This window comes from Sciurus vulgaris (assembly GCF_902686455.1).
Source record: "Sciurus vulgaris genome assembly, chromosome: 2".
NCBI classification, from domain to species: domain Eukaryota; kingdom Metazoa; phylum Chordata; class Mammalia; order Rodentia; family Sciuridae; genus Sciurus; species Sciurus vulgaris.
In genome coordinates, this window is record NC_136462.1 from 180919316 (window position 1) to 180941558 (window position 22243).

Below are 22243 nucleotides of genomic sequence, written 5' to 3' on the forward strand. Positions count from 1 at the left end.
CTCATTCTTATCCCTAATCTGGCTGACATTGACAGTATCCTTGTTTCCATTCTCCCCTCTCCAGTCCATCTTGTACTCTGAATGATCTGTGGAAAATGTTTCATGCCTTTGTACTACTTAACATCTTAAAATGTTTCCTCCATTATACAGAAGAAACTCCAAACAAAACTTTGCCACTCAAGGCCATTCTTAACCCTGACATCTCCTTTACCCCTATTTTGGCTCTACGCTACTGGCCATTCTATTTTTTGCTTCTGGGTTTGTGATTTTTTTAAAAGCTGTTAATGGGCCCTTATTTAATTATTTTTATGTGATGCTGAGAATTGAACCCAGTGCCTCACACATGCCACACAAGTGCTCTTCCACTGAGCCCATGGGTTTGTGATCTTTTTCAATCCTTTCACTCCTTGGTCTAGATCTCCACATGTAAGATGGCAGTGATGATCCCTCCTATAACTATCTTCCAGGATGTTTTGGGATCCAGTCACTGCCACACTTCTTCCCCTTGCTAAGTGTGTCCCTAATGTTTCCAGTATTTGGTAATCATTCCTTTGTATCCAATCTTTAAAAATAAATAAATAAATAAATTTAGATATATGGAGTTGTTGCAAAGAGCACAGAGCTCGCCTGCACACCCTTCACTCAGCTTTCTCCAGTGTTAACATTCCACATAACTCTGGTACGGTTGTCCAACTAATAAACGTTAGTAAATAACACTACAGCCCTACAGCCCTCATTCATATTTCACCAATTTTTCCACCAATTTTTTTTCTCCTTGGTCTCCTCCAATATATGGCAGTTCCTCGTTCATTCCTTGTATTTCGTGACCTTGAGATTTTTGAAGAGTACTGCTCAGAAGCCTTGCAAAATATCCCTCAAGCTATGTTTAGTTTTCTCACGATTAAGGATATGGACTAATGTGAAAATTACTGCTGAGATGATGTGCCCTTTGTATATCAGGTGCCCACAACATTAATATGTTCCATTACCAGTAATAACTAACCTTAATCTGGTTAAGGTGGTGTCTGCTAGGCTTCCTCTCTGGAAAGTTATTATGCAGCCCTCTATTAACATGCAGACACCACTGGAAGGTGCACTGAATCCTTTCCTACTGCGGAATGAAAATCTGGAGGCAGATTATCGACTTTGAATTCAGCAAGTTCCAATGCCAGGAAGAAAATTTGTAAAGTGGAGATGCCTATATTCACCATGCTGAGGCTTCTGGAGATAATGGGCACAGTAAGGTGGCACCAGGTTCACTAAACTGCAGCGTGTTTTAACGTAAGTTATTTTCTGATAGAAGGCCCAGAAGTTTTTGTGGTCTGTCGGAGTAAAAGGTTTAAAGAGCAGAAAAAGGGACTGAGAAGAAAGGTCCCCTTTTAATGGTGAGAAAATGATACCGCACAGACACTTGAAGTGGCTCTCCAAAGTAACACAGGAGTGGGATGAGTGTGGACTCCTAAGTCATGGACTCTCAGGCCAGCTCATTTCAGAGCTTGCATGGAATATTCCCAAGGGGATGGCTCTGCAGACTCCAGAGAACCTGACTTCGACATCAGTTTCCCGTGTCTTCAGCTCATTTTGGCTCCGCGCCTGTCTCTGCCTCCATCTGGGCTCCCACCACCCCTCCACCCAGCCTCTTCCGATACCTAGAACCGGCATCTTTGTGGTACAGATGGAGTCGGGAATTCTCTATAGCTTACGTGTTCCTTTGCTTTGCGCTTTCGTAGGCAAATGCCACTCGGCTGCATCCTCATCCGTGCTTTATACTTTGAGACACTGGAGCATCAAACGTCCCAGGGCCCTGGGTGGGGAAACTAAGATCAGCTCTTCAGCCCGCCCCAATTCCCCCGCTGCTTCCTAATAGGCTGCCCAAGCTGTCCGTTACCACAGGGACCTGTGCGCAGGCGTAGGAAGACACGGACTTGGGCTGAGTGTTCGCGACGCGGAGATAAGGATCCGTCCGAGATGGTGAGTGTTCACGCGGTGTTTGTGGTTAGCAGCAGCATCCCACCCTGGCCGTGCGGTCCCTCCTCCACCGGGGTCTCAGAACACCTGGTCAGGAGTCCTCGGGGCTGGGCGGGGCCGGATTCGGACCCGAGCTGACTGGAGGGCGGAACCCGAATGGCGCGGGCCTTTGGGGCACGGCCGAGGCGGAGCCACCGGATGCCGCAGACCCTCTACCGGAAACAGCTGGGGCCTCTGTGAAGAGGAAGGCAGTGGGAGGCTGGGGTTCGGGGTTCTGCCGCCTGGCACCTGAGCCTTATCGCGCGACCCCGGCCTTAGGAGTACCGTTTCCCGAAGCTCCGTAGGTGGCAGGCACTGCCAAGTGCTTCGCGTGTGCTGTTTTTCCTCCTCACAGCTCGTCGCACAGAGCTGTAAGGAGGTGTACGACCATCACCCTCATCTTACACGTGTGAAGTCTAAAGCTTCGGAAAGCCAAGCTTTGACCCAGGAAATGGCGTGCACTTGAGCCCTAAGAAGCTTGGCTGCCGCCTCTCGGTGTGGCTCTTTCCAGCCCCTCAGACTGGGTGCGTGAGTCAGGAACCGGCGGGGTGCGCCCTTGGGGTCCCAAAGCCCTCTGCCTTCTTGGTTGCTACCGTGGGCTCTTTACACCTTTTCGGGGTTATGTAGTCTTAATCCCCATCCTGTACAGAATTTGAAAAGGCTAAACGTTAAACCATGTGAATATGTTACTTTTTCAATCACCTTTTTTTAGATCTGTAAAGCTTATAAGAAAATTTGAAAGAAAAAAAAAGGCGATCACCTCGGGGTGATCACTAAGGGTATTGCTTCTAGGCTTTTTCGCTTCAGTTTTTGCTTTATATAGTTTAGGTCCTGCTGAATATACAATTGTGAGTTCTTCATTTCTCATTATTACACCACAAAGAATGACCCCACCTCATTAAAAACGTAATCTTCAAATATATGTAATTTCATCTTTTGTATTATTTATTTATTTACTCATTTATTTATTTTGAGACAGGGTCTTTCCTGGTTGCCCAGATGGTCTGGAACTCCCAGACTCAAACAGTCCTCCCACCTCAGCCTCCCCTATGATGGGACTATAGGCACTTACCCACCACACTTGCCTTTAGCTCTTCTTTTGACTTGCTATATGTTGTTGGACAAAACCCTTCTCTGAACCTCAATTTCCTTATCTGTAAAATGAAGATCATAATAATCATGGAAGGTGAATGAGATGTTCAGATGGAAGCATATGTCTGAAAGCAGTATATGATCCATAGTGGGTACTGAGTACATAAATGTGTGCCTGTGTGTCCTTCTGTTCCAGCTGTGTTTGTTTTTTGAACACCCAGATCTCAGTAACTGGTTCTTATTAAACTTAGAATCATCTAGCTGGGCTCCATAGCACATGCCTGTAACCCCCGTTACTTGTGAGGCAGGAGGATCACAAATTGGAGGATACCCTGGGCAATTTAGCAATGCCCTGTTGCAAAGTTAAAATAAAAAGGACTGGGGATTTAGCTCAGTGGTAGAGTGCCCATCTATCTTGCACAAAACCCTGAGTTAAATCCCCAGCACCGTGGGGAAAAAATTAGGATCACTCAAACTTTTGCTTTTTATTACACTAGGCCCTATAAGGCAGCATCCTCCCTCCTTTACTTTAATAGGGTTGATTTTGAAACAGTTGCAGAAATGCTTTTTATTTGTTCTTAAGTATTCACTGAGCCTGTCCAGTGTCTGGTATTGGGGCTATAAAAGGTACTGGGGTCCATGATAAGTGGATGATGATATATAATGGGTGGGGGGGATTTGGGAGATGAGAGAAGAATGGAGGAACTTTAGGTTATGTAGAGGGAAGTGAGAGGGAGGGGGTATGAAAAATGGTGGAATGAGACAGAGGTCATTACCCTATGCACATGTATGATTACACAAATGATATGAATCTACATCATGCACAACCATAGAAACAAAATGATGTACCCCATTTGTGTACAATGAATCAAAATGCAGTCTGTTAAAAAAACAAAAAGGTACTGGGGTACCTGCTCCAAGGGTCTCTGGGTGTGCAGTAGAAGATGGATTCAAATGACAATTATACTCTACTGTATTAAGTACCGTGAAGGCCAGATGCTACAGTTGTCCAGAGAGGTGCTAACGGCCTTCCCTAGGAGGCCCATGAACTGAGTTTGAAAGGTTGGGAGTTGGTTATGTGAAGGAGCGAGAGCAAGAGGAGAAAGCTCCTTTTCCTGAGATAGAGGGAGTGGCATATACCAAACCCTAAGGCTGGAAGCCCAGACTCCTGGCAGGCTTTGTGTGCCCCCTGCAGTCCATTCTCCACACAGCAATCAAAGCTGGCCTTCAGAAGCATCACATCTTGTCTCTCCTTACCTCATAACTTGCTAGTGGCTCCTCATACCATCCCAAGAAAAACCCAGATCACAACATGGCCATTCCTCATGTTCACTGCATTTCGGCCCCACTAACTCCTTTGCTGTTCTTAAACATGCCAGATACTTTTCACCCTGTTGCTTTTGTACTTGCTCTTTGCACTGTCTGGAACCTTCTCCCTAGAAATCCAGATGGTTAGCTCCTTCATTTCCTTCAGATCTCTTAGTGAAGATTTCCTCTGACCATCTTACATAAAATTGCAGAGGTACATGCCTGTAATTTCAACAACTCAAAACTGAGGCAAGTTTGAGCAACTTAGTACTTGCCTCAAATAAGAAATATAAAAGGACTGCGGATGTAGAGTGTCTCTCGTTCAATCCCTGGTACAAAGAGAGAGAAAACGAGGCAAAAAGGAGCCATCAATAAATCATTCTAGACCCTCCCCCTACACACCTGGCATTTATGTTTTACTTCTTTTTGGTTATTTAATATCTAACTCCCCACATGCATCCTACCACCTGCCCAGGTCAACTTCAAGGGATAGGGTTTTTGTTGTATTTTGTTCATTACAGTATTCCCAGATCTAAAACAATGTCTGATACATAAAAGGTAAGCATATAGTTCATGAATAGTGGTCTTAGGAAATTCAATCTTTTTCTTTTCAGCACCATTGACTGGCTCTGAGATATAGTTTAGACCTAGATTTTAACATCTTCAGTTTTAGCTTTCATTCCCCTTTCTTTCCTGTGTTAATTATTGATTGACTGAACTGTCCTAAATTATCATGTAAGCTATTCTTTTTTTGAGGGGGGCAGTGTTGACTCTTGTACCCAGGGTCTTGCTCATGTGAGGCAAGCAGTCTGCAACAGAACTGTATCCCCAGGCTTCCCATGTCATTCTTAAAATAGTGAGTGTGTCAGAGCTCTGTGGTCCCCATGTCAGAGTCTTCCTTGGATAAACTGGTCGGGGAGATGTGCTAAAAATGTCTTTTCATAGAAACAATAGAGTAGAAAGGGCTATTTTGGAGGAAAAAAAAGAGAGAATAAAACCTGATCTATAGGTTCCTGTTCTGAAAGTAGCTTTATTTTTTTTCATAATCTTCTCTAGCCATCTTGTTTTCACAGGGGTGCAGTCACCAAGCACTTTATTTTATACTTTTGTTGTTTTCATGTCAGTATTGTCACAGATCTGTGATAGTATCACATAATCTATTCACCATTGTTAATATGTGTGGTATATTCCTATGTGTGATATTCCATAATTTACTTGGCCTTTTGCCTAATTATTGGCCCTTTTAAGTTCTCCTTTTTGCTGTTTCAAGTGTCACTGCAGTAGACCTCTTGCTGTGTTCTTTCATTCTTTTGGATTATTTCCTTAGGTTGAATTTCCTAGAGGGTAACCAGGTCAGGCTGAACACTGTACAGTATTGACCTACCGTACTTATCCCTCCCCTCCAAACTAGGACCTGGCACATAGTAGGAGCTCAGTGAATCCCATGAATGACAGGATCTCAGATATGCATGACCCCCTCTATTGTACCAGAGCCAACTCCATCCTTTTACCCAAACTCCAGATTTTAGAGGCATCAGGCTATTTACCATTTTGTAGGAGGAACTTGTTTACCCTTCCCTCCAGCATTTGAGGGTATTTTGCATCACTGGGGAGTGGGTGGTGGTGACTGGACTGTCAGCCATGTGTCTTCCAGAAGAACAATAATTCACTGTGCTATCTCCTTCCAGTGTTTAGGACCCTCCCCCCATTGTCCCCTGGGAGTGGAGAACCATTCTGTTCTGGTGAATGGAGCCTCTGTTTCCAACAACTCTCAGCCTTTGAGAACTTTCTGACTAGATTCTGGGCTGGTCTGGAAGGGGCCTCCTGAGAACAGCACACCTTAAGGCCAGTTTCTGCCACAGGAAGAGTTAGTCCTAGTTTAGTTAAGCAACTGTTCATTGAGCTCGTCGTGGGGACTTTATGTAATTAGACCCAGTCCTGATACTTGTCCCAGAGAGGCACCACCAAGTATTTTGATGGTAGGGGTTCAGAAGCAGGTGAGACTTCACCAAGTTGGGGATCAGTAGAGGCTTCAAAACAGGAGTGATGTCTTGGATTGTCTAGACTTTTTTGAATTTTAACAAAGAAGAAGCCTTGTAGGTTAAAAAAATTGGACAAAAACATGTGGGCAGGTAGCTTAAGGGTAGAGGGAGAGATAAAATAGTTGGGAGTAACAATGTAGACAGCCTTGCATGTCAGAGCAAGAACCCAAACATCTCATTGTCCCTTCTATTTACAGATCCCATGTCAAAATATCCTACCCTGACTTGTTTCTGGAAAATCAGGATTAATGAGCCCCTTCCTGAGACATTTCCTGTGGCTATATGCCAAGTGTCACACTGTCTCAGATGCCAGCTTATTAAGTCACTGAGTCTGTCCTCATAGGGTAATTTTACTTCCTTTGAAATGTTTTCAGTTGTCTTGTTTGAGCCAGAAATGACTCAGTGTCTCCCTCTTGTTAGAAACCACTGTTTTCAGTTTTTCAAATCATCAGAGTCCTATGCCCCAGCTATACCTGATATGTGGATCATTGATGTGTCTGTATTCCTGGGAATGGTTTTTATATTCTCCCAAATAGCTGGGGATTGGGGGCAAAATATTGCCTGGTGGGCAAAGCAGTCCCGCTTCATGCTGTGTGAACTGATACTCTAGGTGCTGGTGGTGTCCTAAGGACCACTCCACACAGGCCTGGGGAGCTTTGAGATAGGGCCAAGTGTCTGGGTGTTTCTTGTTTCTTTTTGGAAGATAAATGTGTGATGTGTCTTCCTGGCATATGGGGAGTTAACTCAGCCTACCTGGCCTCTCCTAACCTTGGTCTTGTTTTGTGGCAGGCAGAGGTGGAGGAGACACTGAAGCGACTTCAGAGCCAGAAAGGAGTACAGGGAATCATCGTGGTGAATACAGAAGGTATACTCACCAGCCATAACCTGCCCCTAGCAACCTCCCGAAAAACAGCCCAAACACAGCATAACATTTCTTTTACTAAGCCTCTGATCTAATTCCAAGGGTTTTTTTTTTTTTTTTCTTTTTAACACTTCCCATGTTCTAACACTATTATTGAAATTCTAATTTTAAAGAAAAAGTTCAACCAGTTCCACTGCCCTGACAGATCACACATTTCAAAATTCCATTCTTTTTCAACCCTGTGACCATCAGCCACATTTCTGATGGTCATAATCATAGTTAGTATTATTTTGCATATGTTTACACACAAAATTTCTTAAAAATTGCTTCATAGTTCACATAAGAAAAAAATTTTTTTTTCCAGTACTGGGGCTATAACCCAGGGTCTCAGGCCTGCTGGGTATGTGCTCTGCCACTGAGCTACACCTCCAGCTCCTTTCAGCAAAAAATTTTAAGTGCCAGTACAATGTTTATTAACGCACTTATGTTGTTTCTACTCTTTTATGTACCCATTAAATATGTATTATGCATCCATTTATGTCAATTCTACCTTTTTGCTAGGTGATTCTCTGGTTGACTTCTTTGTGCCCATAGCTTTTTCCCCCTCTCTTCTGGGGGTGTTATTTGAACTACTAGAATGATGCAGATACTAATTTGCTCAAACTATGCTAGACATGGTGAAGAAGGGAACTAACCTTTATCACCTACCTGCTTTATGCCAAGCCATGGGTTGGTGCTTTACAACCATGCTGTTTTCCTAAAACAATTTGTGGTCTCCATTTGCAGTGGAGAAAACTGAGTCTAGAAATTTAACCAACCTGCCATTACAGAGACAAAATTAAATTTAAGCCTGTCCAAGTACACCTCTGTGCTTTCTCCCACTCTGCTGCACTGTGAAGAACCAGAGAGTGGTTGCTGGTCTTGTGGACCCTGGCCTGATGTCTGGGTAGCATCAAGGACAAGGGCTCTGGAATCCAGCTATTCTGAGTTTGTATCCTGTTTCTGCTCCTAACTAACTGCATGACCTTCAGCAAGTCACTTAAGCATATAAATGTGGATATTTATTATATCTACATTATAGGGTTGTAAAGATTAAATGAGAATGAACAATAGTTCATTTAATATGGTATTGTTACCATCAATTCTGAGCTCTGAGGCATTTGTTTACATAAATCCATTTACCTGGTCAGGTCCCCCTGTTGGGTTGGGAGAAACCACATGCTTTGTTTCCCTAGACCACAGTGTTTCCCAAATTTATCTATTCATTAGAATCACCTGGAACTCTTATTTTAAAACCTACAGCTTTCCAGGACTTTCCACACAAAATGTGATTTATTAGGACTAAGGTGAGACCTGGGAATCTGTGTTTGCCATTTACTGCAGGAGATTCTTTGATCAGATGAGTTTGGAAAATTCTGCCTAAAGGACAGATTCTAATAAAAAACAGAATGAGTGGGGCGTGGTGGCACTCGCCTGTAATCCCAGTGACTCGGGAAGCTGAGGCATGAGGATTGCAAGTTCAAAGCCAGCCTTGGCAATTTAGCAATACCCTGTCTCAAAATAACAAAGAAAAAGGAATGGGAATGTGACTCAGTGGTTAAGCACCCCTGGGTTCAGTCCCTGGTACAAAAATAAATAAATAAATAGTGGAATGAGTGCCACAGGCTGCAGACTCACAGCAGATCTGTGTCCATCTGATGGCTTCCCTTCAAGACATCACATAGAATGTTGTTTTCGGTACTGGGTTCTTTAGTCTAAGGTTCATGTGCTTCCTCTGTGTTCTTGTCCTCCACGTCAATCAGAGCAGCTGCTCTCAAATCATTATCTTGTTTCTGCATTAGTTTCAATTAGGAAAAAGGGTTTTACCAATTTAAAAGCCATTTTGCTAGCAAGTACAAAAATAACCAAAAAACTACAGTGTTGGGACTGGGAGGAGACAGATACATCAAGACCTTGCTGCTGATACCTGCAGCTTGGGTGATGAAGGTCCATGATGGCAAGGACACCTGGTGTCCATCCAGCACAGGCTCTGGATTCAGGTCAGTGGGTGTTTGTTAAATGATCAAACCATAGTCAGTGATGCCATCAGCCCTTTGATTTGGTAATTCCATTCCGAGGAATGTGTTCCAACAAAATAATCCCAAAGGAAAAAAACCTTTTGTAAGCATATAGATGCCATAATGATTATATTAATAATCATAGTAATGTCTACAGTAACTAGCATGATTGGAAATAATAATACCCTTTTCCAGGCTCCATTATGAATATTTGATATAGTCTTTTTTTTCCCCCCTGGTACTGAAGACTGAACCCAGAGCCTCACACACACTAGGCAAACACTCTACCGCTGAGAGATTAATTCATTATTTAATCCTTCTAATAGCAATATAAGGATAGAGTTATTAATATCTCCATAATGATAAAACTGAGCCTTAGGAAGAGGTTAAGCAGTATCCAAAGTTACAGAGGGAAGAAGTGGTAGACCTGGAGTTCCAACTCTATAGTCCTTGCTTTTGGCCACTATCCAACCTGTCCCCTTGCCCCTGAGTGCCCAGGCAGAGGAATGACTGACCTGCAGATACACCCATGCAAATGTGAATGTCTTTTCAACATGAGATGGCTAAGGGTACACACCTCTTGGGAATCAGTCTTCCCTATCCAGCCTTAGTTCCTTGGTTTCTTGGTGGGGGACAAGGTGGCGGGTGTCTCTGCAGACCCTAGTCTGCCTTCCTCTCAGAGACCTACTTCATCTTATTGCTTTAGCTCTTGTTCTTTCCCCTGCCTCAAATGGCCTCTCATTTCTCTACTGATTCAAATGTCATCCATCTGTAAAGACCCCCTCAAATGTTCCTCACTTAGGAAACTAAGCCCTTGATGATAATCTTCTCAACAAGCCATTTTCCCAATAAGGAAATTAAGACTCAGAGGTTAAATGATGTGCCCCAGGCAGGATTATGCAGGCTGTGCAGTGCTCAGCAGAGGGTCTGCTCTCCTGTGTCTCCAGCAGCTAGAACAGTGTTAGCACAGAGATGGTGCTGATAAAAGTATCTGTTAATTTTTTAAAAGGTTTTTTTATTGCTGTTTAAAGATTCTGGTGTACTGGTAAGGTTGACCTGGTTGCATTACTAGGACAGATCTGAGCCACAGCTCAGAAATTGTGCCCCCAGTGACCAGCTACTTCTGTGGACTACACAATCTCCATTTGTGAAGGCAAAGGCTGGATAATTAGGCCATCTTTGGGGTCACTCAAGCTCTGAAATCCTGTGAATATGGAATTAATCTGAAATTCTTCCCAGTTTGGGTCCCTGCACCCTTACCTCCATGTTTTTTGTTTTTAGGGGGAGTGAATACATGGTTACTTTCTTGTATCCTTTATACATTGCCCCCTTATAGCATGTGGTCAAAGCCAGGTACACACCTATGATCCAGCAGCTCAGGAGGCTGAGGGAGGAGGATTGGAAGTTCAAGGCCAGCCTCAGCAATTTAGCAAGGCCCTCAGCAACTTAGCAAAGACCTGTCTCAAAATAAAAAAATAAAAAGGACTGGGTATGTGGCTCATGGTTGAGTACCCTGGGTTCAATCCCCAGTACCAAAAAGAAAGAAAGAAATGTTATCAAACTCATGAAACTTATGCTAGTGTTCATCTGAGCTGTACTCATAGGGATCCACTTTTCCATAGTCTGCCTTCCTCTCAGAGACTTATTTCATCTCATTGCTTTAGCTCTCGCCCTTTCCCCTGCCTCAAATGTTCACATATATAGTAGGCTCTTTGATTTTGGGCAGCGGGGGGCGGCGTATGCTGGGGATCAAACCCAGGGCCTTGTACATCCCAGGCACCCTATTCTACACTGTGCTACACCCTCCTCTCCTTCTTGAATGACCTCTGACATGAAAGTGGATCCCTGTGACCACTCATTGATTAATAGCAAGAAATGCTTAATTTCCAAGAACTCTGGTGAGGAAATCTGAGTGGGTTCTGCCTTTAGAGAGCTTAGAGTCTGGTAGAAGATGAATGTGATCACTTCCCTACCAGCGTGTTGTGAAATGTGATGATCCGCTCTAAAGGAAAACCGCTCTAAAGGTAGGGCTGGGACCAAAGAACAGAGGCAGTGGAAGGAAAGCTCCAGGCAGAGGACCTGTGAGAAGCTGACCTTGTGGTATATAAAAGAGAAGGTCTGGGGGGTGGGGATATAGCTCAGTGGTGGGACACTTGCTTACCACTTACAAGACCCTACGTCCAATACCAGCACTGCTCCAGGAAAGGCAAACGTCAAGAGGTCTGATCATGCAGACCTTTGAAAGTCAAGTCTCAGCACTGGTAAGACAGCATTGAGACCCCAAAATGAGCTAAATGGCTGGCCAGGCAGCAGGAACAGTTAGGCCAGGGCCCCATCTGGTCCTGACTCTCAGCGGGTAGGCCCCGTGTTAGCAGTGCTTTTGCAGGTTTAGGGAACAGTCACAATCCCTTAGGGAATGGGATTTATGGGGTAGGTGATGTTGATAACAAACAAATGTTTATTAAGTGTGTCCTGTTACTAAACTTTTTTAAATGAATCAAACAGTACTCAGTCCTCACAGCAGCACTTTGAAATAGAGGCATGATTTTACACACGAGGCAATGGAGGCTAGGGAGGTTAAACCACATAGCTATAAGTAGCAGAGGTCAGAATAAGCCCAGGTCATCAGATTTCAGCGTTCCTACTCCATCACCTCCCCATTTTGGATAGATTACAGCAGACACTGCTCACACTACCATTCTCAGGAAGGTACAGCCGTAGAGCCAGGCTTTATTGGACCCTGGTGTGCACATTGTTGCCATCCAACAGCAAGCCCTGATGTTTCAGTCCTCTTGTCCCTTAAAGGCAAGTGACCACTACAACCCATTCACTTGATTTCACTTGGCTCAAAACAGCCTCTCTGACTCAGCTGCTTCTTTTGCTATCATTTCCTCCTCCTGCTATGCTCATGTTCCTGGTGTCCTAAGAAGACACGATTGGGTCAGTTTCTTGCTACCCATTGGGGATAGGCCTGAGAGCAACTGCCTTTGGCTGATCTGTGATTGGTCACTTGTGGGCTAGATTATCGAGGTCCTAGACCCAAAGTCTGGCCATTTGTATGTGAGGAGTCACTTGGGTTGCATCCTTCAAATGTGAATGTTAGCTGGTGAGCTCTTGGATCTCACGGATGGAGCCTTTTGCTGACAGGTCATGGTCAGTTCACAGACTCCTGATGACTCAGCATGGCCTGAGGTTGAACCATGTTCCTCACCTCCTTGACAGTAGACACCCTCTAGTGAGTGAAGTACATTTAATCCTCAAAACAAAAGAAACTGGGTGTGGTCGCACATGCCTGTAACCCCAACTACTCAGGAGGCTGAAGCAGAAGGATCACAAGTTGGAGGCTAACCCTGGCAACTTAGTGAAACATTGTCCCAAAATAACAGGGGCTCAGTGTAGCTTAGTGGTAGAGCACCCCTGGATTCAACCCCCAGTTCCACAAAAAAAGAAAAAATGATTTGATACATAATGATGTCTCTTGCCTACTTAATTATTAGTACCCAGCAGCAGAGGACTGGTGAATCTGTGGGTTGTTCACATACATAGTAGGCTGTTTGGGTTTTTTGTTGTTGTTTTGGTGGGAGTGGTACTGGGGACTGAACCCAGGGCCTTGTACATCCTAAGCACCCATGTTCTACCACTAAGCTACACCCACAACCCCTTAGTGGACTCTTTGAAAGTGACAGCAATAGGGTACGCACAGACATAGACACATGCTCTAATTTGGGGCACCATCGTATGTATAGACTGGGTGTTTTTAACTGGACTCTAAGCCTCCCTTGGGTGGGGATGGTGATGGTTGTGTCCTGGCACAAAATGACCTTTTTTCTTTTTTCTCCTTTTCAGTATTTACACATTTGTTAGCGCTTTCCTCCTGGTCAGGTTCAAAGTGTTATGAAGGAACATCTCTCTTTTTATTGCTGAAAAACAGTTAGGCAATGTGGCCCTGGGAAAGAGGCCTGGCGGTGGAGCCAGAGGCTGCAGTTGAGTCCTGGTCCCACTGCTCATCTGTTCTGTGCCTGTAGGCAGGTCATCCCACCACTCAGGGAACCTGTGGCCTCAATGGCAAATGAAGCTGTAACACCGCCCACAGAGGCTTCTGGGTCTGGGGCTGGCATACTTACATACTTAGCACTGCATCTGTCACATAGCAAGCCTTCTGCAAATAGCACTGTTAACTGCCAGTCCAGTACTCTATAGAGTTGAGGAGTTTGGGTTGAAAGCTCAGCAGAAAGATGCTCTAACATCCTACTCAGTTTCCATTTGCTCTTCCTTCAGGAATTCCCATCAAGAGTACCATGGATAATCCCACCACCACACAGTACGCCAACCTCATGCACAACTTCATCTTGAAGGCACGGAGCACTGTGCGAGAAATTGACCCCCAGAATGACCTCACCTTCCTTCGAATTCGCTCCAAGAAAAATGAAATTATGGTTGCACCAGGTAAGGGATCTTTCACCTTGCCACCTGGGAGCAGACATCACAGCAGGTCCTCCATGGCTATTAGGAAGACCTCGTGCATTGGGATCTGCTCAGGTTCGTGGAGGGCCTGAGGAATTGAAGGAGTCAAGCTGCCTCATTGACTAACCAGACTCTAGCTGGCGTCCCCCAACAAATCCTTTCTCATGGTGGCTAAAGGCCTTAGAGGGAAATCATCTCTTGGGGAAGAAAGACACATGAGCATAATACAGATCACCCTTACCTTGACAGGGAGAAATTCAGGAAGCATTTGGAAAATGGGGAGTGCATAATCAGTTCTGCTCAGGGAAGTTGGCAAGGGATCCCCAAAAGTGGGGATGTTGGAGCCGAACTTCAAAGACCGGGAGAAAATAAGAAAGGTGGAGGAGCAGAAAAAGAATTGGAGGGAAAACAATTCATTGATTCTAAGCCAAGATGTATGTCATCTCTCTAGGTCCCGTACAGCCAGCTTTTTCTCCAGCACTAGAGCAGATTGCTGTATTAGTTTTCCATGAAGAGCTTGGCGTGTATTTGGGGACTGTGTGGTACAACCAAGTTTGTCATTAGGTTTTGGGATCATTCTCAGAGTGATGAGATGCTTATCTTGGGAAGAGCCCACAGGACTGGAGAACACAGGAGGAAAGTGCAGGGCCACTGCTCATGGGCTGAAGTGGTAGATGGCTTCCCCAGGACTATTTTTGCATTGTTACTTCTCTCTCACTCTCTGTTTCGCCTGAGCCATAGTTGAATGTGTTTGTTAAGTTCACACCTTAGGATACACTTAGGTTGCAGTACAATGTGCCTAGAGTATCAAGACCTGTGTAGATGTGGAAGGTGAGACTGGTCCAACTTAAAAGGAGCCTCAGACACTGGGACTGAGGACTTGAGAGGACTTGATCCTATGAGCAGAGGTGTTTAGGGCAGGAGGTGGTAATGCTTGTTGAGTAGAGTCTGGATGAAGGAGGGCAGTGGGTAGACTGGGGACATGAGTGCCCCTAGACTTGGCAATACTGCAGAAGGCTAGCTGCAGAACTCTGAGGGAATTTGATGGGGATTCAGCAGCAGAGTAGCATTGGTTCTATTCCGAGGTCTGTTCTGACCCAGTCTAGCTGCCTGGATGGATAGAGAAAAGAGCCATAAAGCTAGTCACAGGGCCCCCAGCCTCCCTGGGGCACTCTCTAGAGGGTGGAGACAGAGTAAGTCAGTCACTGAGAACATAAGGGTAACTTAAGAGGAATTTTTAAAAAATAGACCTGTACATTTAATGCATCTCACACCGACTGATGCCTGATTCTCTTAGGGAAAAAAGATTGGGGGAGACACAGAATCTCTTTTCCCAGTGAACTCATGTGCAAGTCACAGAACAACTCTATAAACGCATCTATAAAATGTCAAGTAGGGTACTGTGCTGCTGTGATCCTCAGAGACACCTGTCTGGATAAATGTGTAGGCTCAGATTAGGGCGAAAAGCCTTGGAATCAAATTTGAACTGAAATCCCCCAAAACCTCTTGCTGTGTGACTATGGAGGAAGCATCTTCACAACCCTCAAGGTGGGCAGGAGTCATCCCTTGACTTTCTCTGTGTGTCAGCAAATCTGGGCTCCCCATTGGCACACCTGGGAGCTTGGAATGTGAGGCAAGGGCAAATGACATGGTTGCCACATAGACAAACTCTCCATGGACAGTGTCTCTCAGCCTGAAGCTTCCAAGAATGTCTCCTCTGGAAGGGCAGAGTCGTGTGAGAGCCCCCAACCACGTTTCTCAGCTCAGCTGTAGAGGCTTCTCCAACTTGGTCTTGAGGACCTGTGGGCATTCAGAGCCCAGGAATGACCTTGAGTCTGGGATGGGCAGCTCCCAAGTTAGTTCTCAGGTTCAGAGGCTCCACAGACTTGAAGTGGCCAGACCCTCACCAGGGCAGGAGTCCTGCAGGGCAGGCGAATGCTCTCTTGCTCACCTCGCTGACTGCCTGCACCCTTTCCCCCGGCCAGGCACACACACGTGCTGGGTGTTATGCTGAAGAGTGCGTGGCCTGCTGCAGTCGCCTTAAACTCAGTGTTTCTTCCCATCACCACACCCCTGTGCCTCAGCCACCCTGCTGCCTCTCAGAGCCTCCCAGCCTCTCCCTGGGGCCCTTCCACATGCCATCTTGCTGTGGGAACACTCTGTCCTTCCTTGTCACTTGGCCAGCCAGCTGCTTGTGTGCATTTTTAAGTCTATCCTCTCCACTAGACAGTAAGTTCCATGAGGGCAAGGACTTGGAAACATTTAGTAAATATTTATAGTAAGCATAGTAAACATTTAACAAATATTTATTAAAATAAATAAAGGAATGGCTTTCTAAACCTCCATTATTGACACCCCACCACTACGGGACAGGGTGGAATCAACAATGGGAATGGGGTCAGGGATATTTGTGGGGCATGGTAGTTAGGATGAAAATCAGTGTTTTGACACACTTTGACATGCCCACTTTGATGTGGCCAAGAAAAAAATACTAGGTTTTGGTGCCAGAACTCCCGTAGGCACTGACCAGAGCCCTGGAGGCATTAGACTGAATTGCTGTTAAGGACTATAGTTAGCACCCCACACTGAGCAGCATGGAGCAGCCCTGCCAGGAACAGTTCCTCCCTACCCCTCCGATTGACTCCTTGGTCAATCCAAGAATCTGCTTCCCAGGCCAGTAATAGCAGCAAGTGGTTTCAGAGATCAACTCCATATAAGTACCAATTTCACCCCATCCTGGCCCAGAACAGTTCACACTGAAAAACATTTTAAGACAGACTTGGTTTTCAGCTTTTAACCTTACTGATATAAATCCACATTGACTCGGCATAAACAACCTTTAAGACCCTACCTCCCACAAAGCACTTGCCATGGTATTTTAGAACTAGTAACTTGATGTAAAAGACATAGGTATTGCTGGTTGTATCTGTTCTTATAAGTGGCTTTTTTTATCGCTGTTTTCATTATTTCTGTTTTTAATAGCATTCTTTTATGTATGCAGATTACTTAGCCATGAAACTGGTAGTCACTTGGTTTCTGTTTCTTCCCAGTTGAAACATCCCATCATCATGGGAAGAAACAAATTTTATACTTGAATCTGAGCAGCCTCAAGTGGCTGAGATCCTGCCGTTCCTCTCATGTTCAGCAGGGGGCAGCAGACCAGAGGGGTTCAGAGCATAAGGCCAAACCCTGCTTCCCTCTTCCCTCTCTTCCCTAATCTAGCCCAGCCTATAGTTTGCTTTGACTTGGGCAAGTCATTTAACTCTGAGCCTCGTGTTCTCCTTAGTAAAATGGGAAAACACTAGACTATTTATTTACTTATCTAGTAGTGCTGGGGATGGGCCTCACATGTGCCAAGCAAGTGCTCTACCACTGAGCTACATCCCCAGTTTTTTCATTTTATGTTGAGACAGGATCTCACTAAATTGCCCAGACTGGCTTTAAACTTGTGATCCTCCTGCCTCAGCCTCAAGTAGCTGGGATTACAAGCTCGTGCCACCACACTCAGCCACGGATTCTTCGAGGCACCTTGAGAAACAATAGTTCACCCAGGTCCTGGCACATGTAAGCCTTAGGAATGTTTGTAGTTTGATTATGAAATGGCAAGAGTTGAAACTCCCTGCTTGTTCAGTTTCCTCTCTACACACTCAGGGTCAGGCTCCCCTCTGAGGTCTGGGACTTACTATGATTTCTCTCTCTCTCTCTCTCTCTCTTTTTTTTTTTTTTTTTTTGGTACTGGAGATTGAACCAAGGGGTGCTTCACTGGTAAGCTACATCCCCAGCCCTTTTTATTGTTTAATTTGAGACAAGTGCAATTTCTTCCTAAATTACCCAAGCTGTCCACAAATTTTTAATTCTTCTGTCTCAGCCTCCCTAGGATTACAGGTGAATGCCACCGCACTTGACTGCTTCTGTGATTTCTTGATGGGCAGTCCTTACTGAGCTGGATCCCTGGAACTGGAATTCAGGCAGCTTTTGTCCCCCTTTGACCTAATGCCTTGAAATTTTCTTGTCTGGCAGGCTCTGGAAAGCGAACAGCTAGCTTGTGATAGAAACTAACACTAACCCAAGACCAGTGAGGGTGAGATTAGATTCCATTTTTTATGTTAACTATCTTGGTAACTTTAAATTCGTGTTTCTCCCAGAACCTACAGCATCAGCATCACCTGGGAACTTGATAGAAATGCAAATATTGGGGTCCACCCAGACCCACTGAATCAGTAACCCTGGGGGTCACCCAGCTGCCCTCCAAGTGATCAGGGTGCCCTTTAATTTCAGGAGAAACCCTCTGAACCTGAGTGTCCCTACCCAGTAAACAGGGATAAGAGTCCTACCCACCTGATGGGGAGGATTAGAAAAGAACAACAACAGAAGGTGCCACAGAGAAGGAAAAGAAGATTCTTAATGTGCAGAAACCCTGAAGAGAAAAGAAAAGGATTTTGCAAAGCTGAAGATCAAGCCGAAAAGGTTCTTCAGCAGAAGATTCATCCATGAAAAAGCTAAGCCCTATCACAAGGAGTATATAGGCAGATACACAGAACTGAGACCTGAATGACTGGGGTTGCAAGAAAAACTGGAAGCTTCTATATACCTGCAAAACCCAAATTGACATTTGTCATCAGGTTCAGAGACACCAGTGGCATGAGCCCAAAGGTCCAAAAGTTGTTGGAGCTTTTCTGTCCTCACCAGAGCATAAGTAGTACCTTCACTGAGATCAGCAAAGCTTCATGCTGACAATTAAGGTGCCATGTATTGCATGGGGTCCCTGAACCTGAAGTCAGTAAGTGAGCTTGGGCCTGGCGGTGTAGCTCAGTGACAGAACTCTTGCCTAAAATGTACAAGGCGCCATGGTGCATGCCTGTAGTCCTAGCTACAAGCAAGTGCTCTACCACTGAGCTACATCCCCAGTTTTTTCATTTTATTGGTAGCGGCTGAGGCAGGAGGATCAAGAATTCCAAGCCAGTCTGGACAAGATAGTGAGATCCATCTCCAAAAAAGGAAAAAATAGTTAACTAATCTACAGGCATAGCTGTGACAAAATCAGTTAAGAAGCAAATTGCCTCAACTGGTAATACTTTGAATATCTAATTCATGAGATCTGTACTGCTGGAAAATGCCTCAAAGAAGCAAATAACTTTCTATAGTCCTTCAAATTGTCTACCAGGGGGCTGAAGTTGTGGCTCCATGGTAGAGCACTTGCCTAGCATGTGTGATGCACTGGGTTTGATTCTCAGCACCGCATATACATAAATGAATAAAATAAAGGCCTATCAACATCTTAAAAAAATACTTTTTTAAAAAAATTTCTACCATGAACTGGAATGAAGCAAAGATCATACATTTTATAGAAGGTGGTGACATTGGTAATGAGAAAGACCAGATCAACAGACTTATTAGCAAGAACTCAAGTGTCTACCATGGTATTTTTCTAATTCAGTCATTTAAAACACAGTAATTGCTACTGAAAAAAGACCCGGTGACTGCAGAGGAGATTTCACTTCCTGGCAGCCACACCAGCAGGTACCCCCACAGGCAGCTGGGAAGTGTACCTTGTTTTCCTGGCGATAGGAAGTAACCTGTGCATTGATGCTTCTTATTAAAGCGTTCCTCCACTCCTCCCTCTTTGAGGTGATTTAAGGAGTTACTTGCTTTCTGTTGTTTTTCTGCCATTTATATTTAGTGATTTGTTTTTTGATTTTTCTCTTTTGCAGATAAAGACTACTTCCTGATTGTGATTCAGAATCCAACTGAATAAGCCACTCTCATGGCTCCCTATGTCATTCCTTAATGTAATGCCCCAGAGAATAATAGTGTTAATCATGTCAACCGACTGGCCCGTGGAAATCACCCTAGAGCCCATGCAAACCGATGCAGTGACCAAGATTGGCCTTGCAGCTGTGCCCAGCCCCACCAGAAGAATCCTTCTGCTGTTCCAGTCACCCCAGAGTTCCCAAGAGGGCTCTCTTTTCTCACTTCCAGGTTTTGGAACAAGAGCTTGTGAGAAGCCCACACCCAGCTTCCTTCTGACCTTTAGTTCACTTTGTTGCTCTTGGAAAAGGCTGTTTTTCTTTAACTAAAAATAACCAAAATGCTTACCCCGCTGTTGTGTCTTTAAACACTAGGTTGGAAAGGCCTCTCTTCCTGTGTCACCACATGGTCTGAAGACCAAACCTATGGCCTCTCCTGGCCCTGGCCATCAGTTGTGTTCATGGTCCCCTGGGTCTGTTCCTCATGGCACCTGCGGCCACACTTCCTGAGCATAGCTTGGTGTGTAATTGGTGCTCTGGTGTCTGGGCCCCTTGTCCTAGACACCCCTTTTATTACTTCCCACTCCTGCCCATGTTTTGAAAGTTTTTTCCTGTTACACCTTCTGGGGAAAGGAGGAACAATACCTATCGAGCACCCAGACTACACATCACCTCGCAGTCCCTCTGCGGACAGTGTTGAAACCACCTCAGAGATTTGAGGAGTTGAGGACTGGAGACAAGCTTGCCAGGGCCTCACGGCCAGGAACACAGATTGTGACCAAATAGCACCCCTCCCCTTGGATTGAACCCCAGGATGCTTTACCCAGCCCTTTTTATTTTTTTATTTTGAGATGGTTTCACTAAGTTGTCTAAACTGCCCTTGAACTTGTGATCATCTTGCCTCAGCCTCCCAGGTTGCTGGAATTGCTGGTGTGCACCTTTCTACTTAAATACTTCTTGATATTCTTCAGTTTTTCATATATGTTTAGGGAAAACATGAACAAAGAACAGATGGCTATACCATGTTCTTATTTTATAATAATCTTCCTTTACTAGACTATGCTTTATTTGGTTGTTCATTCAACAGGTATTTAGTGAATGCCTACTATGTACCAGTCCCTGAGAATAAGCTCTGGCCATTAGTTTTCTAAAACTCTCAGATTTTTGTGACATGTCATGAGGGTGGCAAACCACTGCCAGAGCCACGTAGGCTTCGGTTAGGAGAATAGGGGCTACAACTCACTCGGAGGGAAGAACTTGTGAACAAGTAAAAACATGAGGGGAATAAATTCAACAGAAGAGTCTCAAGAAAAAGTTGAAGAAATATCCCAACTTTAGACACAAGAGAAAATGGGAAAGTTGAGAAAATTAAAGGACATTCAACCTCTGATTAACAGTTCCAGAAAGAAAATAAAATTATAAATCAAAGACTGTAAGAAAAATTCCTAGAGCTAAAAATGGGAATGTCCAGAGTAATTGCTTTTAAAAAAGACCCATGCCAGCCCCATTATCATGAAATTTCAGAACATGATGGACAGGAAATCCATAGAGAAAGGAATGGGACACGAAGGACTAGAGATCAAAATGGCAGCTAGGCACAGTGGTGCACACCTGTGATCCCAGCCACTCAGGAGTCTGAGGCAGGAGGATTGCAAGTTTGAGGTCCACCTCAGCAACTTAGCCCCTAATCAATTAGTGAGGTCCTGTCTCAGAAAAACAAAAAGGCTGGGGATGTAGATCAATGGGGGGAAAAAAAAAATCCTGACAGCATCACCAGAAACTGCCTGCCCTCAAACTTCTAGAGGAAAAAAAAAAAAAATGACAGACTAGAGTTCTCTGCCCAGTCATATTAAGTGAAATATTTTCAGGCTGCATGTATTCACCCCCACACACCCTCTTAGGAAGCTACTGACGTGTGGCCTTCATTAAAGCAAGGGAGTGAAGCAAAGCAAGCAAATACAGGGCCCAGAAAATTAGAGACTTGATGCGTGACAGACAAAATGGAGACTTCCGGGCAATGGTGACCAGCACAGGGCAATGAGCCCAGAGAGGAAGTGCAGAGGAGGAATGTTTCCAAGAACAGAAAATTGATAGGCTGTCTGATGAATCTGAATATATGAGGAGGTTTTAGTTCTCCAGAGATTTTAGGATAATTTAGTATCAGCACCAAAAAATAAAGATTATACAATAGAAAGGAAATCCCAGCTGGGCGTGGTGGTTCATGCCTGTAATCCCAGTGACTCGGGAGGCTGAGGCAGGAGGATCAGGAATTGCTAGGATTACAGGTACATGCCACGATGTCTGATTTTTTGACACTACAAGTATTTGGGCAAAAATATATGAATTGTTAATAACCTAACAATATGCTTATAAGCTAGTGCCTCCCAGCCTTTTTCCAATAAAGTAACTGAAGAGTGAAGAGAATTATCTAGAACTCCCTGGAGAACTGGAGGGGTAACCAGAGAAGCCACCACAAACATGAAGTCTGCTATCTTTGAAAATGAACTTGTATTTTGCATTCTGGGAGTTTAGTGGAGAGTGCAGGGCCAGGTGGAAGCAGGAGCCCAGTTAGCCAGTGAGAACTGATGGTGACCTGGACAAGAGGGATTTCCTGGTGCAGAAGTGGGGCACTCAGGAGAGTGTGTCAGGACTTGCTGGTGTTGG

The 22243-nt window shown here is 44.7% G+C and overlaps 1 protein-coding gene across 1 annotated transcript; it reads left to right on the plus strand.

Annotated features, from left to right (window-relative positions):
* The first annotated feature begins 1848 nt into the window (after positions 1-1848).
* DYNLRB1 (dynein light chain roadblock-type 1) lies at positions 1849-19927 on the plus strand. The gene is made up of 4 exons (XM_079128411.1): positions 1849-1971; positions 7239-7314; positions 13647-13814; positions 19544-19927. Exons 1-4 carry the CDS (start codon positions 1969-1971, stop codon positions 19585-19587), a joined length of 291 nt encoding a protein of 96 aa, XP_078984537.1. The 5' UTR covers positions 1849-1968; the 3' UTR covers positions 19588-19927.
* The last annotated feature ends 2316 nt before the right edge of the window (positions 19928-22243 follow it).